This window comes from Protopterus annectens, chromosome 3.part0, assembly GCF_019279795.1.
Source record: "Protopterus annectens isolate FY-2018-M chromosome 3.part0, PAN1.0, whole genome shotgun sequence".
NCBI lineage: Eukaryota > Metazoa > Chordata > Ceratodontiformes > Protopteridae > Protopterus > Protopterus annectens.
The window spans coordinates 1,809,987,290-1,810,007,710 of NC_056731.1; the positions used below are offsets into that span (position 1 = coordinate 1,809,987,290).

Below are 20,421 nucleotides of genomic sequence, written 5' to 3' on the forward strand. Positions count from 1 at the left end.
TCTATATCTGTGAGCCAGTTTGCAACCCACCTAGTGATATAGGGGTTGATGCCTACCTTAGTGAGTTTTTCTTTGATGCCTGAATGGGGAATGGTATCAAAGGCCTTGGCCAGATCAAGGTAGGCTGTATGAACCACCTTGCCCTCATCCACAGCTCTGGTGACTGACTCAAAGAAGTTGACCAGGCTGCTACAGAACAAATTGTTGCGAGGAAAATCAACTAGTAAAAAACGTAACTGTGCTATCTTCTCAGGCAACTAATGAGGAAACACAGTACATGCGACCACAAAACCTTTTATTAAATACAACCAAAAGTATTAATAATTTACACACTTGTTGTAAGAGTTAAGCGCTTTCACCTATCCATAGTAGGCTTCATCAGAACTCATTTGAATTGAAACAAGCGCCATTTTAAATAAACTTTTAGGCGCGAAACTGAGCCAACATTGTAACTGTTATTTAAAGTGCTACTGTGCTATTTAGTAAATAGGACGACCTTAAAGTGTCCTTAACAAATGTTGTCTAAAAACATATGTTGACATAATACAATAACTGTACATATCCGAACAGATTAATATGTTCATTGACAGAACAACAATAAAGTAGAATTGCTCATAATTTAAAAATTGATTCATTATTGACCTGAATTTTATATTAAGAAAATTATACATGTAGAATAGAAAAAAATAATAAAAAAATAATAAAAAAATAAGAGCAAAAAATAATAATAATAAAGGGTATGTTGTTTTATTTTGTCATTGATGGGAAAGAGTTTGCATGTTTGGAAATACCATGTCAACCCATTGAATAATAATAAGTGATAATGTTAACCATTAAATATGTGTTGCTTATAAATACTTGGTATAAAAATCATTAAATAATTACACAATAATTTGTATTAATTAATGTATAATATATATAACTAAATAAAATATCAATAAATATGAAAAAAACTTTTAAAAAATTTTTTTGAAAAAGAATTTTTTTAAAAATATAATAACAATATTATATGTTTAAAAATTGAATATTATAACAATATATTGATGTAAATGTCAATAAATAATTGCATAACCCATGTTGGTTGTTTATACAAAAGTATTGAAATGATAATATTATTGTGCTGAAAATTGGGAGCCGTATAGAAGTAAATGTTAAATATTTAATAGTGTTGTGTGTAAGTTCATTTCATCAGTAAAGGTTTAATAGCTATGGTGTCATTTAATCCAGGTAACGTAGCAGCGTCTGTATATAGTTGCCACCATATTTCTCTGTAACTTAATATATCTTTAATGTTACCTCCTCTGGGATCAAACTTGATCTGTTCTAAAATGGCAAATTTGAACGTATGTTGGTCACCATTGCTTTCAACGTGTCTATACAATGCGTTGTTCATATCTTTCCTTTTAATACAATATGAATGATCGTAAATTCGTCTTTTGAATGCCCTCTCAGTTTTGCCTATATAATAAGCTGGACAAACATCGCATTTGGCAATATAGACAACGTTAGATGTATTGCAATTACCATTAACTGATCTAATTTTAGTCCCATTACAATTGTCCAAAACTAATTCAGTATTACGATAATGAACCTACACTGATTACAATTACCACATTTCCTGGTGAATTTGCGCACTTCCACTGCTTCACTTCCATTATGTGTAGTAATGCCAGTTTCTAGAATTCTTTTCAAGTTGTGTGTCATCTTATAAACTATATGGGGTCTTTCACCTAAAATGTGAGATAATTCAGGGTTAACTAAAAAAATGTTCCAATGTTTGAACAATATTTCTTTGATTGTGTTAACACATGGAGTGAAGGGTAAAATACAAGCTGATTTGTATTTGCTTGTAGACATAAGTTCAGTCTCTTGTACCATAGGAAGGCTAACACCTAAAATTGGAAAATACTTAGTATCTCTCTGGGAAATTACATACTCTTCAACATCTTTCAACATGATTTCATTGTATTTCCTCTCTATAAACATGTTTTTGATGTAGTCGACCTCAGCTAATAAATCCTCATATCTAGAAGTCATCCTGGCTGCTCTAATAATTTGACCCTTGTAAATGTTACGAAGCATTCTCCTAGGATGATTGCTATCATATTGTAGGCAGTCATTAGAGAACGTACTCTTTCTATAAATATTGGATTTGTAACCTTTTTCATCTTGAGTAACAATAGTATCTAGGTATGGTAAGCCTTCTTTGCTTATTGAGTAGGTAAATTTTTAAAAAACTGCTACTGTCATTAAGAAAAGATAAAAAGTCATTTAATTCATCTAAATTACCCTTCCATATAATGTAAATATCATCCAAAAAACGACAGTAATGGAAAATATGTATAAAATGTTCGCTTTTAAAAAGAATTTCCTCTTCCCAGTTCAACATGACAAGATTTGCATAAATTGGGGCACTGGCTGGCCCCATTGCCACCCCTTTACATTGTTTAAAATGCTCTCCTTCGAATAATATAAAATTATTCTCCAATACTAGGGACATACAATCCATAATCAAACATATCTTGTCCCAGTCGATGTTAGTGTGTTTCCTTATACTTTCACAAAACATCTCCAAACCCTGTTTACTGGGTATACAGGAGAAAAGATCTATAACGTCAACTGTCACATAATAAAAATTGCTACCAGTAGTTGACAAAGGAAATTTAAGTCCCAGGAGTCTTTTAATAAGTGGGGGGTAACATTATATATATCCTTAAGCCAAACATCTACTAACTTACCCAAAGGAAAAGTTTTGCCTTACTGCCGGACACTATAGGTCTAAAAGGTGGGTTGGTTGGGTCTTTGTGTATTTTTGGAATGCCCACCAAGGTCGCCATTTTTGGATACTGTACCTTTAAAAAGTTGTATAAATCGTTGTTTATACGATTATCGATCCAAAATTCTTCTAAATACGAATTAATTCTCTGATAGGCAATATTGATTTCATTCAATGAAATCGTGGTATAATTGCCTGTTTCTGTCAATATAGTATGCAATTTGGAACTGTATTCCATTTGATCGTAGATAACAATTCCCCCTCCCTTGTCCGGTTTCATTATACGTATATTGTTGTTGTTTCTTAGTTTCCTTAATTCTTCTCTTTCTTCCTTGGATAAATTGTCCCTATGTTTAGTATTTTTCATAGTGTTGGCTAACTTATACAAATCTCTGTCGACTTGTTTTTCAAACAACTCAACCACGGGGTTCATATGCGGCACAAATGTGCTTTTGGGTTTTAATAAATTTATCCCCCCTACTGTGGTTGGTTCATTTTTCTTTCTATTGTGGAACATAATAGATAAATTCAGTTTCCTTGTGAATATTCTAGTTTCAATCAAATGATCAACCAAGTTGAATTTGGGAGTAGGAATGAATTTCATTCCCCCTGATAGTAACTTGTGATGGACTTCATCTACCTTGAAACTGGTAAAATTATAAATTTTGAATTCACCATAATCCTTATTCCCACTGAATTTCAAATTAGCATCATTCTTAGTTACATCACCATTGGTGCTGTTATTATGTGCTGTCAGTTCCAATTGTTCCCCCTCCATCTCTTCTGATATTGGTTCTGAGCTCGGTTGACATAATCCCTCCTGTAACCGCTACGCTATCAGCTTTTATGTTTAAAGTGGAGAGCCAATTCAAAACATTCGGAGCTAGTGATGAACGCTATGGTGACACTGCCAATTCTAAGAGTAAGGACACTAGGACAGCCTCTAAGGAGCAGACCACCTCTGAAGGTATTTATCCAACTTATGCGGTGCTACCTGCTGTTAGCGGACCCCATGGCCGCAGCGTCAATGGCAATACCAGTGTCCGTTCTACTCTCAATACACAGGCAGCTGGTTTGGGAGCCGGTTCAAAGCGTTCAGCAACTAACATTTCTTCTGGCCAACTGAACTTAACATCGGACAATCTTACTGAGGGCATTTGTCCTACAACAAACAAGAATTGTTCCGCTGACAGTGTGGATATAGATTTACCAGCTGGGCAATGTGCGAGACCTAACCAGGAAGAAAACTTTCTTAATTCTACAGGTTTTACGTTCGATTTTTCTGTGTATGATTTTGAGGAGGACGACGATTTTGTGTTGCGAACTGGGGCTAAAATGAAACGTGTTAAGCCGGTGAAGACCTACGCTCATACCGTGGGGGCATCTATGGTCAGCAAAGGTACTGAGTTCAAAACCAATACAAACAAAAAGTCCCAGGGGCAAAAAAGCAATGACTGTAATTTAAACAATTTTTTGTTTAGTGACTGTAATTTTGATGATTATAAAAAGGGGAAAGAAGTGTTCCCCTCTGACAATGTTGTTAAAAATATAACTCTAAAGGATAAAATATACAAGATGGGGAACCTAATGTGCAGATTGGATAATATTAAAGTAGAAAACGCATATTTGCACAAATGTTTAACTTTAAACATAGTCCCTATGGGACTACGTTTTTTTCAAAGTACTATTAGGAATTGCAATTGATGATAATGTAACCAAAGATTTTAATGAATTTTTTGATGAGTGTGGTTTTAGATTTATGAAGATGTTGATAAAATACAACGATGAATTATTATTACATTTAATTAGTGAGGTAGAGAAATTGAATAAAGTGATTGAGGGAGATTTACTGTTTGAGGAATGGAAAAATTTATATTGCAAACAATTTACCACTGTAGACAAGAAGTCAAAATTGGTTCACGAAAGAAAATGTAAGAAAATTAATAGGGATATAGTACAGTACAAGGAAAATAGAGCATATAGATGGAATAAAGAAGGTAGTAAAAATTACGATAGGCGAAATATACATGTCGACCACTCTAACAGGCACAATGGTGTTAATGAGGAAGGGGGAACACTATGTTATGATGGAGGTGACCTTGAGTGTTATGATGAAGGGGAACATCACAAATCAAATTTTCAGAGGAATTGGAACCCGCAATATTGGAAAAAAGTGGGTTACAGGAGGGATTATGTCAACCGAGCTCAGAACCAATATCAGAAGAGATGGAGGGGGAACAATTGGAACTGACAGCACATAATAACAGCACCAATGGTGATGTAACTAAGAATGATGCTAATTTGAAATTCAGTGGGAATAAGGATTATGGTGAATTCAAAATTTATAATTTTACCAGTTTCAAGGTAGATGAAGTCCATCACAAGTTACTATCAAGGGGAATGAAATTCATTCCTACTCCCAAATTCAACTTGGTTGATCATTTGATTGAAACTAGAATATTCACAAGGAAACTGAATTTATCTATTATGTTCCACAATAGAAAGAAAAATGAACCAACCACAGTAGGGGGGATAAATTTATTAAAACCCAAAAGCACATTTGTGCCGCATATGAACCCAGTGGTTGAGTTGTTTGAAAAACGAGTCGACAGAGATTTGTATAAGTTAGCCAACACTATGAAAAATACTAAACATAGGGACAATTTATCCAAGGAAGAAAGAGAAGAATTAAGGAAACTAAGAAACAACAACAATATATGTATAATGAAACCAGACAAGGGAGGGGGAATTGTTATCTACGATCAAATGGAATACAGTTCCAAATTGCATACTATATTGACAGAAACAGGCAATTATACCACGATTTCATTGAATGAAATCAATATTGCCTATCAGAGAATTAATTCGTATTTAGAAGAATTTTGGATCGATAATCGTATAAACAACGATTTATACAACTTTTTAAAGGTACAGTATCCAAAAATGGCGACCTTGGTGGGCATTCCAAAAATACACAAAGACCCAACCAACCCACCTTTTAGACCTATAGTGTCCGGCAGTAAGGCAAAAACTTTTCCTTTGGGTAAGTTAGTAGATGTTTGGCTTAAGGATATATATAATGTTACCCCCCACTTATTAAAAGACTCCTGGGACTTCCTACGTAAATTTCCTTTGTCAACTACTGGTAGCAATTTTTATTATGTGACAGTTGACGTTATAGATCTTTTCTCCTGTATACCCAGTAAACAGGGTTTGGAGATGTTTTGTGAAAGTATAAGGAAACACACTAACATCGACTGGGACAAGATATGTTTGATTATGGATTGTATGTCCCTAGTATTGGAGAATAATTTTATATTATTCGAAGGAGAGCATTTTAAACAATGTAAAGGGGTGGCAATGGGGTCAGCCAGTGCCCCAATTTATGCAAATCTTGTCATGTTGAACTGGGAAGAGGAAATTATTTTTAAAAGCGAACATTTTATACATATTTTCCATTACTGTCGTTTTTTGGATGATATTTACATTATATGGAAGGGTAATTTAGATGAATTAAATGACTTTTTATCTTTTCTTAATGACAGTAGCAGTTTTTTAAAATTTACCTACTCAATAAGCAAAGAAGGCTTACCATACCTAGATACTATTGTTACTCAAGATGAAAAAGGTTACAAATCCAATATTTATAGAAAGAGTACGTTCTCTAATGACTGCCTACAATATGATAGCAATCATCCTAGGAGAATGCTTCGTAACATTTACAAGGGTCAAATTATTAGAGCAGCCAGGATGACTTCTAGATATGAGGATTTATTAGCTGAGGTCGACTACATCAAAAACATGTTTATAGAGAGGAAATACAATGAAATCATGTTGAAAGATGTTGAAGAGTATGTAATTTCCCAGAGAGATACTAAGTATTTTCCAATTTTAGGTGTTAGCCTTCCTATGGTACAAGAGACTGAACTTATGTCTACAAGCAAATACAAATCAGCTTGTATTTTACCCTTCACTCCATGTGTTAACACAATCAAAGAAATATTGTTCAAACATTGGAACATTTTTTTAGTTAACCCTGAATTATCTCACATTTTAGGTGAAAGACCCCATATAGTTTATAAGATGACACACAACTTGAAAAGAATTCTAGAAACTGGCATTACTACACATAATGGAAGTGAAGCAGTGGAAGTGCGCAAATTCACCAGGAAATGTGGTAATTGTAATCAGTGTAGGTTCATTATGCGTAATACTGAATTAGTTTTGGACAATTGTAATGGGACTAAAATTAGATCAGTTAATGGTAATTGCAATACATCTAACGTTGTCTATATTGCCAAATGCAATGTTTGTCCAGCTTATTATATAGGCAAAACTGAGAGGGCATTCAAAAGACGAATTTACGATCATTCATATTGTATTAAAAGGAAAGATATGAACAACGCATTGTATAGACACGTTGAAAGCAATGGTGACCAACATACGTTCAAATTTGCCATTTTAGAACAGATCAAGTTTGATCCCAGAGGAGGTAACATTAAAGATATATTAAGTTACAGAGAAATATGGTGGCAACTATATACTGACGCTGCTACGTTACCTGGATTAAATGACACCATAGCTATTAAACCTTTACTGATGAAATGAACTTACACACAACACTATTAAATATTTAACATTTACTTCTATACGGCTCCCAATTTTCAGCACAATAATATTATCATTTCAATACTTTTGTATAAACAACCAACATGGGTTATGCAATTATTTATTGACATTTACATCAATATATTGTTATAATATTCAATTTTTAAACATATAATATTGTTATTATATTTTTAAAAAAATTCTTTTTCAAAAAAAATTTTTAAAAGTTTTTTTCATATTTATTGATATTTTATTTAGTTATTTATATTATACATTAATTAATACAAATTATTGTGTAATTATTTAATGATTTTTATACCAAGTATTTATAAGCAACACATATTTAATGGTTAACATTATCACTTATTATTATTCAATGGGTTGACATGGTATTTCCAAACATGCAAACTCTTTCCCATCAATGACAAAATAAAGCAACATACCCTTTATTATTATTATTTTTTGCTCTTATTTTTTTATTATTTTTTTATTATTTTTTTCTATTCTACATGTATAATTTTCTTAATACAAAATTCAGGTCAATAATGAATCAATTTTTAAATTATGAGCAATTCTACTTTATTGTTGTTCTGTCAATGAACATATTAATCTGTTCGGATATGTACAGTTATTGTATTATGTCAACATATGTTTTTAGACAACATTTGTTAAGGACACTTTAAGGTCGTCCTATTTACTAAATAGCACAGTAGCACTTTAAATAACAGTTACAATGTTGGCTCAGTTTCGCGCCTAAAAGTTTATTTAAAATGGCGCTTGTTTCAATTCAAATGAGTTCTGATGAAGCCTACTATGGATAGGTGGCTTTAAAGTGCTCTTACAACAAGTGTGTAAATTATTAATACTTTTGGTTGTATTTAATAAAAGGTTTTGTGGTCGTCACGTACTGTGTTTCCTCATTAGTTGCCTGAGAAGTTGACCAGGCTGAGCAGGCATGATCTATCCTTCACAAAACCAAACTGTGCGGGATCCAGAGTTTGGAGATTCCCTATATCCTTGTTTATTAGGTCCATGATGATGTGTTCCATAGCTTTGCATATCAGACTCATCAAGCTAATGGAGAGATAACTCCCAGGGTCTGTAGTAGCTCCTCCTTTGTGGAGTGGGTTGACTGTAGCAGTGTACCATTCAGTAGGGACAAAGCCTGAGATGAGGCTGTGATTGAACAGGGCACACAGGTGTGGTTCCAGTTCAATCTGTAGTTCATGTAGAACACAGGCATGGATATTGTCACATCCCATAGAAGCTGTATTCTTGGCCTTGGACAGTGCTGTTTTAACCTGTGCAGATGTAATACTGGGTGCCTGGCAATCTACTGGTATTGTGATTGGTCCTTTGGGGGAGGTAAAAAGGGTAAAGTTGGCACTGAATCTGTCGGCCAGTATATTGGCAATATCTGTTGGTTCAGTACAGGAGGTACCATTGTGCAGTAGCTCAGAGAAAATCTGGGTATTGCTGGGGAAATTCTTTACATAACTATAGAAGGCCTTGTGGTTGTCTTTACTATCTGCTGCAATTCTGTTTTCATAGCTAGCTTTAGAGGATTTGATGAGGGATCTCAACTTTTTGCTGAGGCTGATAAGGAAGTTTTTCCAGTCTTGGGACTTCACCTTAATCTGCATCAGTTTCTTCATGATGTTGTAGAGTTTGTTTATGGCAGGGGACCACCAGATTGGCTTTTTTTTTTTGGAAGAGGGCATCTTTGTCTATTGGTTATGGCGAGATCCATGCATCTGTGTACGTGTTCGTATGTGCATTGGTGCATGATTTAGCGGTCATGCAACTGTTCTCCATTTGCATGGGTGCCGTGAAGTTAGCTACCTCTGTTTTTAGGAGCCCAAAGGGTCTTGCCACCCATATAGTGCCTTTTTTAGGCAGGGTTCAAATGACAAATTCACCACTGTAACAGGAACAGGCAAGCAAAAACTGAGGGTGATGCTACTCAATGCTAGAAGTCTAAATCTCAAAATGCACTCACTCGAGGCACTCCTTAAAATGGAGAACATCAATATCTGTGCAGTGACTGAGACCTGGTTCAAGGCTCCAGAGAGCGCCCCTGCACTACCAGGCTATAATTCATACCACACTTTTCGGCCATGTAACTTGCACCGGAACACCAAAGGTGGAGGTGTGTCCATATTCATTATGGATATCCACACCTCCAGGCTAGTTGCTCAGCATAATGCAGCCGAGGTTATCCAAGTGCAACTAACTCTGGGCAAAACTGCAATCCAAATTGTAGCTTGTTACAGATCACCCACCATGCCCCAGGATTGCCACTCCTCTTTTCTTGATGTACTGGAAAATATTAGGGTTCAACCAAATACCCTAATAATGGGGGATTTCAACTACCCCACCATTAAATGGGAAAACTACTCGTGTACCAACTCCTTCACTCAACGCTTTCTGGAATTCATAAACTCCAATGCCCTGGATCAACTTATCCACACCCCCACCAGGGGCAACAATATCCTAGATCTAGTCATTACCAACATGAGTGACCGGTGTTCCACACCTGAAGTCAACGCCTAATTGGTCCGATCCGACCATAAGCTAATTACCCTAGATATTCACATCCTGTCCCCACCCCCCCATTAAAGAAACCATGGTAAAAAAAGTTCTCCAAAGCCAACTTCATGCTTCTTAAGACAGAAGTGGTGAACTTCATGACACCCATGCAGATGGACAATACAGTTACGACTACTGAATCCTACACAATTGCACTTTATAAGCACTTACATGAGTGCATGGATAGTGCTATCCCAAACAGAACCAAGACGCTATCCTCAAAAAAAAAGGAAGCCAATCTGGTGAACCCCTGCCATAAACAAACTGCACAACAGAAGGAAGAAACTGTTGCAAAAGAGTAAAATCCCATGAGTGTAGGAGCTCCCTGGTCAGCCTCACTAAGAAGCTGCGATCCCTGATAAAATCCTCCAAAGCTAGTTACAAAAACAAAATTGCCACCGATTCTAAAGACAACCACAAAGCATTCTATAGCTATGTCAAGAATCTCAATGGCAACACTCAGATCTGCTCTGAATTACAGCACAATGGTGTTAAATATACAGACCCAACTGATATTGCCAACATTATGGCAGATAGGCTCAGTGCTAACTTTACCCCCCTCTCACCCCTAAAAGAGCCCATCTCTATACCGGAAAAATACAAAGTTCCTGTAATCATGGCTGCACAGGTAAAAACCACACTCTCCAAAGCCAAGAACACAGCATCCATGGGACCAGACAACATCCCAGGCTGCGTTCTACATGAACTACAGAACGAACTGGCACCCCACCTAAGTACCATATTCAATCAAAGCCTCACCTCAGGCTTTGTGCCTGCTGAATGGCGCACAGTGACGGTTATCCCACTCCACAAAGGGGGAGCCACCACGGACCCCGGGAACTACCACCCTATTAGCCTGACGAGCCTGGTCTGCAAGGCCATGGAACGTATCATCATGGAACTTATAAACAAAGACATTGGCAATCTCCAAACTCTGGACCCCATCCAATTCGGGTTTGAAAAAGGCAGATCATGTCTCCTAAACCTGATAGACTTCTTTGAAGCAGTCACCAAAGCCATTGACAAGGGTAAGGTGGCTCACACAGCCTATCTAGATCTTGTCAAGGCTTTCAACACCATCCCCCACTCTGGAATTATAGATAATCTCACTAAACTAGGTATAAATCCCTATGTCACAAGATGAGTTGCCAACTGGCTCACCGACAGAACCCACACTGTGAAAGTAGCAGACTCCAAATCCGACTTCAGACCGGTGACAAGTGGAGTACCACAGGGTTCAGTCCTGGGTCCTCTCCTGTTTGGTATCTACTTCTCTGAAGTACAGGCTAACACAGAAGGTCTTTGGCTAATGAAGTTCGCAGATGACTGCAAACTAGGAGCCATAATCGAAACTCCTAACGATGTGGACATCCTACAAAAGGGCCTCACTGAGACAGATGCCTGGTGTCAAAGCCATGGCCTCAAAGCTCAATGCCAAAAAGTGCATTGTCATCCCCTTTGGTAAAAACTCTGTACCGATGAACTGCAACATAGGCGGTAGTATACTTAACACTGAAAGTGTGATAAGAGACCTTGGGACACAGGTAGACAGTAGTCTCTCCTTTGATAATCACATTGCCATAGTAGTCAGGAAATCCTTCTATGTGGCACACCTCATCACAAAAGGTTTCTCATCCAGGAAAAAGAGGTCATTGTTCCCCTGTACTCGTCACTCATTAGACCCATTATAGAGTACAATGTCCCTTTTGGTATGTACCTCACAAGACATCTACAACAACTGGAAAGGCCACAGAAATACCTAACAAAGAGGATTACCAGCCTCAAACAGATGCCCTATGCAGACCGTCTCAAAAAACTCCAGTTTTACTGCATCGCATATCGCCTACTCAGAGGTGATCTCTACCTAACATACACAGCTATGTCAAACCCAGAGCTGTTGGACATGCTGCACTTAAAGAAATCCCAGTCCCTCCAATCTACATGCTCTAGGGACCTAAACCTTGTCACCACAATAAACAGAACAGATAGATAGATTCCTGTCCCAGAGACTTCCCATACTCTGAAATAAACTGCCTATCTATATCAAACAAAGCTCCTCATTAGCACTCTTCAAGAAAAATCTTGATGATTGGATGGGAAATAGGAAATTCACCCCGGGGATCACCGCTGTGGCTCTGCTTGACAGTGGCACAGGAAAATAATTTTCTTGGGTGCCAAAAGCCAGGGTACCTTTTTGGCTGAGCTTGTGTAGGCCCCAGGGCTGATAGCCTAGTACCTACCTATGAACCTTTGGAGAAGTTTTTCATGGTGGTTACCTTTGCAGGGGGGGTGGGAGGGATGTGGATTTTTGTGATCGGATCTAACCAGGGAGGAGTTGACTATTGGTGTAGAGCAACGGTCGTCCATGTTAGTAATGACCTGGTCAAGGATATTGCTACCTCTAGTGCGGGTAAGAACAAGCTGGTCCGGGGCATTGGAATTAATGAATTCCAGGAAAACATTGGGCAAGTGTATTGGTACAGGAGTAGTTTACCCAGTTAATGGAGGGGTAGTTGAAGTCACCCAGCATGAGAGTGTTAGGTTGGACCCTAATATTCTCCAGGGTACGTAGGAATGTGGAATATGAGTCTTGGGACATGGTTGGTGGCCTATAGCAGGTTACATCCTGAATCGCTGTCTTACCCAATGTTAGCCGCACTTGAAGTATCTCTGATGCCTTATGTTGGACTACCAGTCTGGAGGTGTGTGCATCCTTTATGAATATGGAAACACCTCCGCCTTTGGAGCTTCGGTCCCAGTCTTAAAATCTTACTAAATCTTAAACCATAGACAAGTGCACTTAGAACACCAACAACTAACCCTTTCCAGAACTTAAAAACTACTTTTTTACCCTCTTAACAGAAACTGGACAATGTACAACTAAACTAGGTGGGGGGCTGTGCCCTCCCAATTATGTATTTTAACTGCAGGATTGCACTACAGTGGGGAAAAGGGCATAGACCTTTAACTTGCCTAGCAGTACTCTACACGCTGCCACTACTGCTGGGAATGCTCAAAACATTCTCCAAATTACTTTAGATACCTCCCATGTTGTTGTTGTTGTGTCTTTCGGCTTTTCCCAGTTAGGGATCGCCACAACGGAACTCCGGTCCGCTAATGATTGACAGTAGATTTTTACGTGCCGAGTTGCCAGCCCTGACGCACAACCTTCAGCGAAGGTACACCCATTCATGCATGTCTCCACACAGAAGAAGCTCTAGCTGAGAATCGAACAGGACAACGTCTTACTGTGATACCTCCCATAAGAATGTAAAATGACAAACCCACATTTAGAAACACTACAACACTACTTTCTACATGACTATTGGAATTCTAACAATCAGCACTGTAAGTTACAGTAATTCTTTTTATCACAACCAAGTCACGGGTTAAGAAAAAGCCACAACAAGTCTATGTCTTAAATGTCGGTGAAATGGGAGTCAGTCAAATGAGTTGTCAGTCAAATGAAATTTAGGTCAATTGGGTGTCGGTCAAATGGGTGTCAGTCAAATGAGTTTTAGGTCAAGTGAAGTAGACCCATATATATATATATATATATATATATATATATATATATATATATATATTCAATCACACTACAACTAGAGCCAAGCAGGAACGTGCTGCAAAAAAGATAAAGTATGAATACACAAGTTCAACAAACAAAGTTGTTTTGTGCCACAGAATTATGCAGTAACGGATATGTTTCTAAATGTCTGCGAAAAAGAGATCTTAGATTATTTACAGAATAAGAGAAAAAGATTTTTTAACATGACGAAGGAGGAGAGACTGGCTTTAAAAGATTTAGAAGAGAAGAGCAAAATCTAACAATTAGACCTGCCAGCAGAGGGGGACGTGTGGTCCTAATGGGCAGTCATAAATATATAGAGGAGGTATTGATTTTACTGCGGGATGATTCCTCATACAAAGAAATAAATACATGTGATCTGGAGAAGAGAAAAATGAGAGTGAGGCTGTATACAGAAGAAATGAAAGAAAGAATCTGATCTCAGTTGAGATATGTAACTATTTACAGGTGGAACATCCATTGATTCCAGCATTCAAATGCCTTCCCAAAATCCACAAGGATCCACAGAGACCACCAATGAGGCCTACTGTGGCAGGGGCAGGATGGATAACTGAGCCAGCCTCCATGTATGTGGAGAACCATATTAAGAAAGAGTTGGAAAAAGCACCAACAGTCTTAAAAGATGCAGAAGCATTTATTGAGAAGTTAAGTTTATATATGAAAAACAAAAAAGACAATAAGAAATATCTAATGGTTTTCATGGACATCAAGAGTCTATTCACAAGCATTCCAAATAGTTATGGTATAGCAGCACTAAAAGAGTTTTTGTTGAATAAAGGAGCGTATGATGCAAGCAAAGTTACAGTCATATGTGAATTAATAAAGCTGATACTTGAGAATAATGTCTTCATTTTTAACAGCAAACTCTATGTTCAACTTTGTGGTGGAGCAATGGGTATGCCATGCTCCAACAGTTATGCTAACATAGTGTTGGCGCAATGGGAAGACAAAGTGATATATCAGGACAATCCATGAAGAAAATGTTTAAAGATATATCACAGATTTGTGGATGACATTTATGTTCTCTGTGAAGGGGACACTATGGAACTTAACAACTTCCATAGGTATTTGGAGAGCAGCACCGATTTTTTGAAGTTTACAATCTCGAGTAATGATACCAGGATGGATTTTTTAGATGTGAAAATATTACAAGATGAAGAAGGCAATATAGAAACCAGCTTATTTAAAAACGAATGTTAGAAGAATAACATACTACCAAGGAACAGTATGCACCCACGGTATACATATAGGAATGTCATGAGAGGCCAGTTGTGGTATTGTATGAGAGTTATGAATGATATGTCCGAGCACCTGGAAGTAAGAGGATATAGAGAAGAAGAGGTAATGAGAATGAGACAGCAGGTGTGCTGGGAAGAGAAACGAGAGGTAAGCCATACCTGAAGGGAAACAAGAAGGTATAGACTCAAGAAATAATAGAAATGGTCAAAGGGAAATTAGAATGATTTTTATGCATACAACAGATACTGAGGGGGTATGTAATATTGTCAGATAGAACTGGAAGATATTATTGTCAAGTGAGGAATGTAAAGAGCTAATTGGAGAGACGCCCAGGTTTGGTTACAGGAATTCAAGAAACTTGAAAAACAGGCTATGTAAAGATAATTATTTAGTACCTTATGCCAACTCAGAAAGGAGAGGAACCTTCCCATGAAGAAGGTGTACTATGTGCAGATATATATGCACAGATAACTGTTTTGAGCATCCTATCACTAGAAAGAAATACACCTGTAGTTTCTATGCTGACTGCACAACCAAGAATATAGTATATTTGGCCACATGTTCATTGTGTGAACACTTTTATGTTGGAAAGATTGTAAGACAATTCAAGGAGAAGCTGAATAAGCATATGAGTGATATCAGGCTCAAAGACTATAACAATCCACTTGCGAAACATGTCAGGGACAATGAAGGTCATGGTTTTATGTTTAGAGTCCTTAGGATTGTTTTTATATCGGAAAGGGGAGGTGACAGTAACAATAGACTGGAGCAGGAAGAAATGTACTGGATTGGAAGACTACAAGAATACCGGAAACCAAGATTGAACACTACATTTCCCATGAAACCAGCATTAAAGAGGCGTAGACTGAGAAGGCGGGTATGACACGTCACCATCTGCTCTCCAGTATTCTATTGGTTAGAGAGTTCTTTTAAATAACCGTTAACTTTATTGGACATATGGATCTGATGAAGAGTCATTGAGGAGACCCGAAAGCGCTTATCCTTTGTTTGTTTTATTATTTTTATACTGTCCTTGTTCATGGTGAATAAATAGTTGATGTTTTTAAGCTGGTAGAAACCGAGTGCATTTGTTATGTATGGAAACGGATATGAACTGCGTATGCCGTGATACTTAAGCAATGCTGAATATGTACGTTGGCTTTGGAAGGACAAAATATTGAATGGTTTACCTTGTGGATTTTGACTATGAGAAGCCGCACTCATTCTGAGGGTTGATTCAAGTGTTATGCTGGAGTTTTTACTTGCAGATACATTGCTTTGAACCCACCTATTATTGAACATTTGCAGGTGGTGTAAAAAACTTTCTTCATAAAGAAGTTGTAGTGCAACGTATGTACCCTGGCCGTGGTATTAGTGCTGCTCGTTGGTGTCTATATCTATATATATATATATATATATATATATATATATATATATATATATATATATATATAGGCACACACATACACACACACACACATATATATATATAAATATATATATATATATATATATATATATATATATATATATATATATATATATATATATATATGTTAATTAGAGCTTGAAGATGCCTTGAATACTATTGTACAGCACATCAGGAATGTATAAAATCATGTAGGTTCAGTGATCTATACAGACTTATTAAGAACAATCCAAATGCAGACTTATTAAGGACAGTGGAAATGCACAAGTTAAACTTTCCAGCCTTGATATATATCCATAATAATACCAATTTAGATGTAAGTTTAACAGATAAGATTAGAATGAAAAGAATGTGTCTGTCAAATGCATTTAAAGGCATTTTCCTATCAGGCCTAGGCATTAATAAGGTGGTTATTTTGTATGTTACAAAGCTTTGCCCTCTCCTGTAAAAGACTGTTTTGTTGGGATTTCTTTATGTATTAAATATGAAATTATGCATTTCATTTCTTGTGTTTTATAAGGTAAAAACATTTTGTTTATGTGCTCTTTACAAGAGCTCCGTCACTCCCTGAAGGCAGTCTGCCTTTATGAGGGTCAAACTCTGGTCTTTTGTGACCTTTTGGATACTCTAGACTTATTATACACAATCTAGTATTAATATCCATGCCATGTCCATCTTTATTCTTGGTTGGAGTGCTGAAAATACTCACAATGTTGCATTTGTTCCTCTTTTTATTTCTGCAGTAATTTGGATATGTGAACAACTTCAAATGGCTTATTTTCAGCTATTATCTGAAATATATAAGAACATGTAAAGGATGTAGGAAGTGTTACACATACATTAAACAGAGCATTTTTTCATATTTATACTTATTAAAAATAAGGGTCTTTTTAAAGAAAAGCTAGTCAAAGTGTTACATACATTATTCATTATTTTTCTGTGCTGTTTAGACCCTCTGAGCCAATAAAGCATTTTACTAATGTATTCTGTCACTTACCCCTCTTATTTTCATAAGCAGGCATCTGCACTGCACAAGAAACTATATCCACATGCATCTGTTTGTATCATTCATGCTACGAGCCATCTTCATCTTTGTGAAGGATGTCGTATTGTACACCGGATCTGAACTGGAGGAAATAGAGGGAATTGCCAAAGAAGATTTGGGATCCATAACAGAAGTGCCACCAATTGATAAAGCTCAGTTTGTAAGTAATTGCTGTCAACATTATTGTTACCTTACTTCACGTAGCTGTATGACTTGTCTCTAAGTTTTAACTGTTTCCTATCTATTATTTCATTGTTTCACAAAGTTTTGTAGGAGTTAAACTAAAAACATTTCTCAAAATAGTTTCTTTTCCCATCTGAATTTATTCCTTTTTTAGGAAACAGGTAAGGCCTATTATACACAGTCCTGCTTTCCCTAGTTTATATCCTAGGGGATAACTTACCAGCCTCACCTACCCTTCTACCATTTATGCACATGGAGTTTAAAATGAGCACTCACAGGTCTGTAAGATAGTCATGAGCTGCTGAAATTGATTGTAGCCTGAAAGTTGTTAAATGACTAAAGAAAAGTCTAGTTCAAATTACTTGTGCATGTCTCCCAAAAAGTGCTAAAGAAAGAAAAAAATGTACTCGTGTGGCAGTCCTGAAAAGAACTAAGAAAACTGGTGAGGATGTAAACAAGTCTATATCTATCACTTTCTGCTTCCTTGTCAGAGTAACGAAAGTCGGTCTGTTTAGTAATAATAATGAATGCCCAGTTAGAAGTGCCTCTGCTATTCCTATGAAAGCATGAAAATCATTAGAAAACGACATGCTTTTTTTAAAGAAAGAGGAGTGATGTGCAAATATTAATTGTAGAGAAGATGCTGTTGCATTTCCACTGAACACAGCTTTATCGCATAATATTATCTATGAAAGTAGACATTTTAAAGTGCAGATGTAATACAAATCAATATTAACTCACTGCACTCTAGGAACATATTACAGGAGTCTAGTGGTAGAAAAATGGTGCAGCATTTTTTAGACATGTCATAAGTTGCTAAACTTTCTACCCAATAAGGAAGAAAAATGGAGCAAATGACTAGAGTAAAGCAGTGTGCTGGTGCATTTTTATGAAGCAGACTGTGTCAAGTCATTAGGTGGGAAGCTTAAATTCCAGTCTTCACAAAAGCATTAACATCCTTGAGTCAAAGGCAAAAGGCATTCAATCCAGGAAGACATTGCACAATAATTATTATGAAAATACTATCTAGGTAGCCCTTGACGGTTATGTACCTACTTTTGGGACATGTACTACAATGTGTAACCATTAGTGGAAGAGAGTTACAATGTAAAATAGTCAGATGTTTTCATTGAGTATGTTCTCAGGATGTTCCTCATATGTTCATAGATTCATAGCATGCAGACATATTTCTTCCTGTGTCCTTCCTCTCAGGGTTCTGGGCTGCTAAGCTATATTCATTCCTTTTTTTCAGGGTAGTAGGTTGGTGCGATCTGAAGCTAACTCCCACTTCAGGCTCATTTGATCTGAAAGCCTCCACCATCAGAGCTGTTAGGATGACAGTTGCACATACCTTATGTAGATAAGTAAACGGTGATATTCTTAATTTTATTGTTATGCTTCAGAGTGGTAGGTTTACTGGAGCTATATTGAGGATGTCCATTGAATTTTAGATGCCTCACAGCTTTGTTCCAGTTAAAGAAATTATATAATTCATTCAAACTGCATAGGAAAAAGATAAAGACACACTTCTGTAAGTAGCATATGCCTTATGGTCATCAAATTAGCTACAGACAGTCATCATAGTTATGAAAATAATGCTTCCAAACTCCAGCAGCTGAAATTTATTGTGTTGCAAAAATCAGGCTCAGCCAGGAAGTTCCCCTGAATACCCAGTGATGCACAAGCAGAAACACAATTATGACATATGTAACTACACGATACATTTAGATATGAGCAGTAAAACTTAAGACTAACCTAGCATAGAAAACAATTTTAAATAGGATATATATCACTCAGCTGCAGAAAAAAAATCTTTGCCACAGCTTTCAGGGTGAGAGAACATGGCCCCTAAATGGTTTCAGCTCTTAATCTAAAGAAGAACTAGATTTTTCTAACTTGGGATCCATTACTTGATATCCTAGAATCCTGTACATGGCTAATATTAGCTAGCTTTAAGAAGTGGCCAATATGTAACCCTTCCTTCCCAAAAGATGATACAAAATCAATGCATATATTTAAATTTCTGGACAATCCTTCAAAACATTTAGAAAAAGAGGGATTTACCACATACAGTACTAATTAAAATCAATGTTAGCATGTCCTGGGTTTTCATTAAAGAAAAACTGTCACAGTAATGCAGCTTTGAGGACAAAGGAAGGAAACTAGAAGACAAAGTTTGAAAAGAGAGAGTTGTAAGGATAAAGGAAGAACACGGGCAAGAGAAAGGTAACACCAAGGAATATGAATAAATGTGGTACAAAGGAGAAAGCTGCTAATGAGACTAACTTTCAAGATGGTACTGAGATGCATACAATTCCCCTAGCTAGGACATGATTATTGGGAGGAATGGGTGGAAGGAATAACTGTACTATAATTTGGGTGCCAGCTAAAAATACATTTTATGAAGACTAGCTTGTCCAGTAGCTGGTGCTTTGAATATCGTGACCTCTCCCTTCTTATGGATTATTTGTTGATGGCAGGTTAAAATATGTGATCTTCAAGAATATTTTATAAGCTATTATAAGTAATATTTGGTTATTCTTAATTCATCTTTAGTATCATTCTTTGCTGCAGGAAAAAATACAAGATAGGACCACCACGATAAAAGTAACAGAATTTTATTCCAGTGGGAAGATTATGGATAAGCGCTTTCACGTACAGGCTGAGTACGCTTCTTCAGATCTCTAAGACACATCAAAAAACTCTCTCCTTAAATAGTATTAGCTACAATCAATCAAAAAAGGACCAATCAAGTGATTTTAACAATAAAACAATTAAAACATCATAATTGATTCAATCATTCAATGTAGCTCTCTTCCTTTATAGAACTACACCTAACTAACAGCATATCCCTCATAAAAGGTCAAGTATCTAAAATGCTCACAGAGATAAGAATATTCCACAAGCGAACCAGTCGCATATGTAATCCCTGTGTGTCAGCTTTTAGTTATACGATATATATA

General features: G+C 36.6%; 1 protein-coding gene across 2 annotated transcripts in view; it reads left to right on the forward strand.

Moving 5' to 3' along the window:
- The window catches only part of PTH1R (parathyroid hormone 1 receptor), a 1,409,870-nt gene that overhangs the window by 1,119,867 nt on the left and 269,582 nt on the right, over window positions 1-20,421 (forward strand). The window contains exon 6 of one of the 2 annotated variants that reach the window (XM_044065852.1): window positions 17,246-17,435. In XM_044065852.1, the coding sequence (XP_043921787.1) occupies window positions 17,246-17,435 (190 nt within the window). The remainder of the gene's footprint in view (window positions 1-17,245; window positions 17,436-20,421) is intronic. The other variant, XM_044065853.1, reaches the window with a different exon arrangement.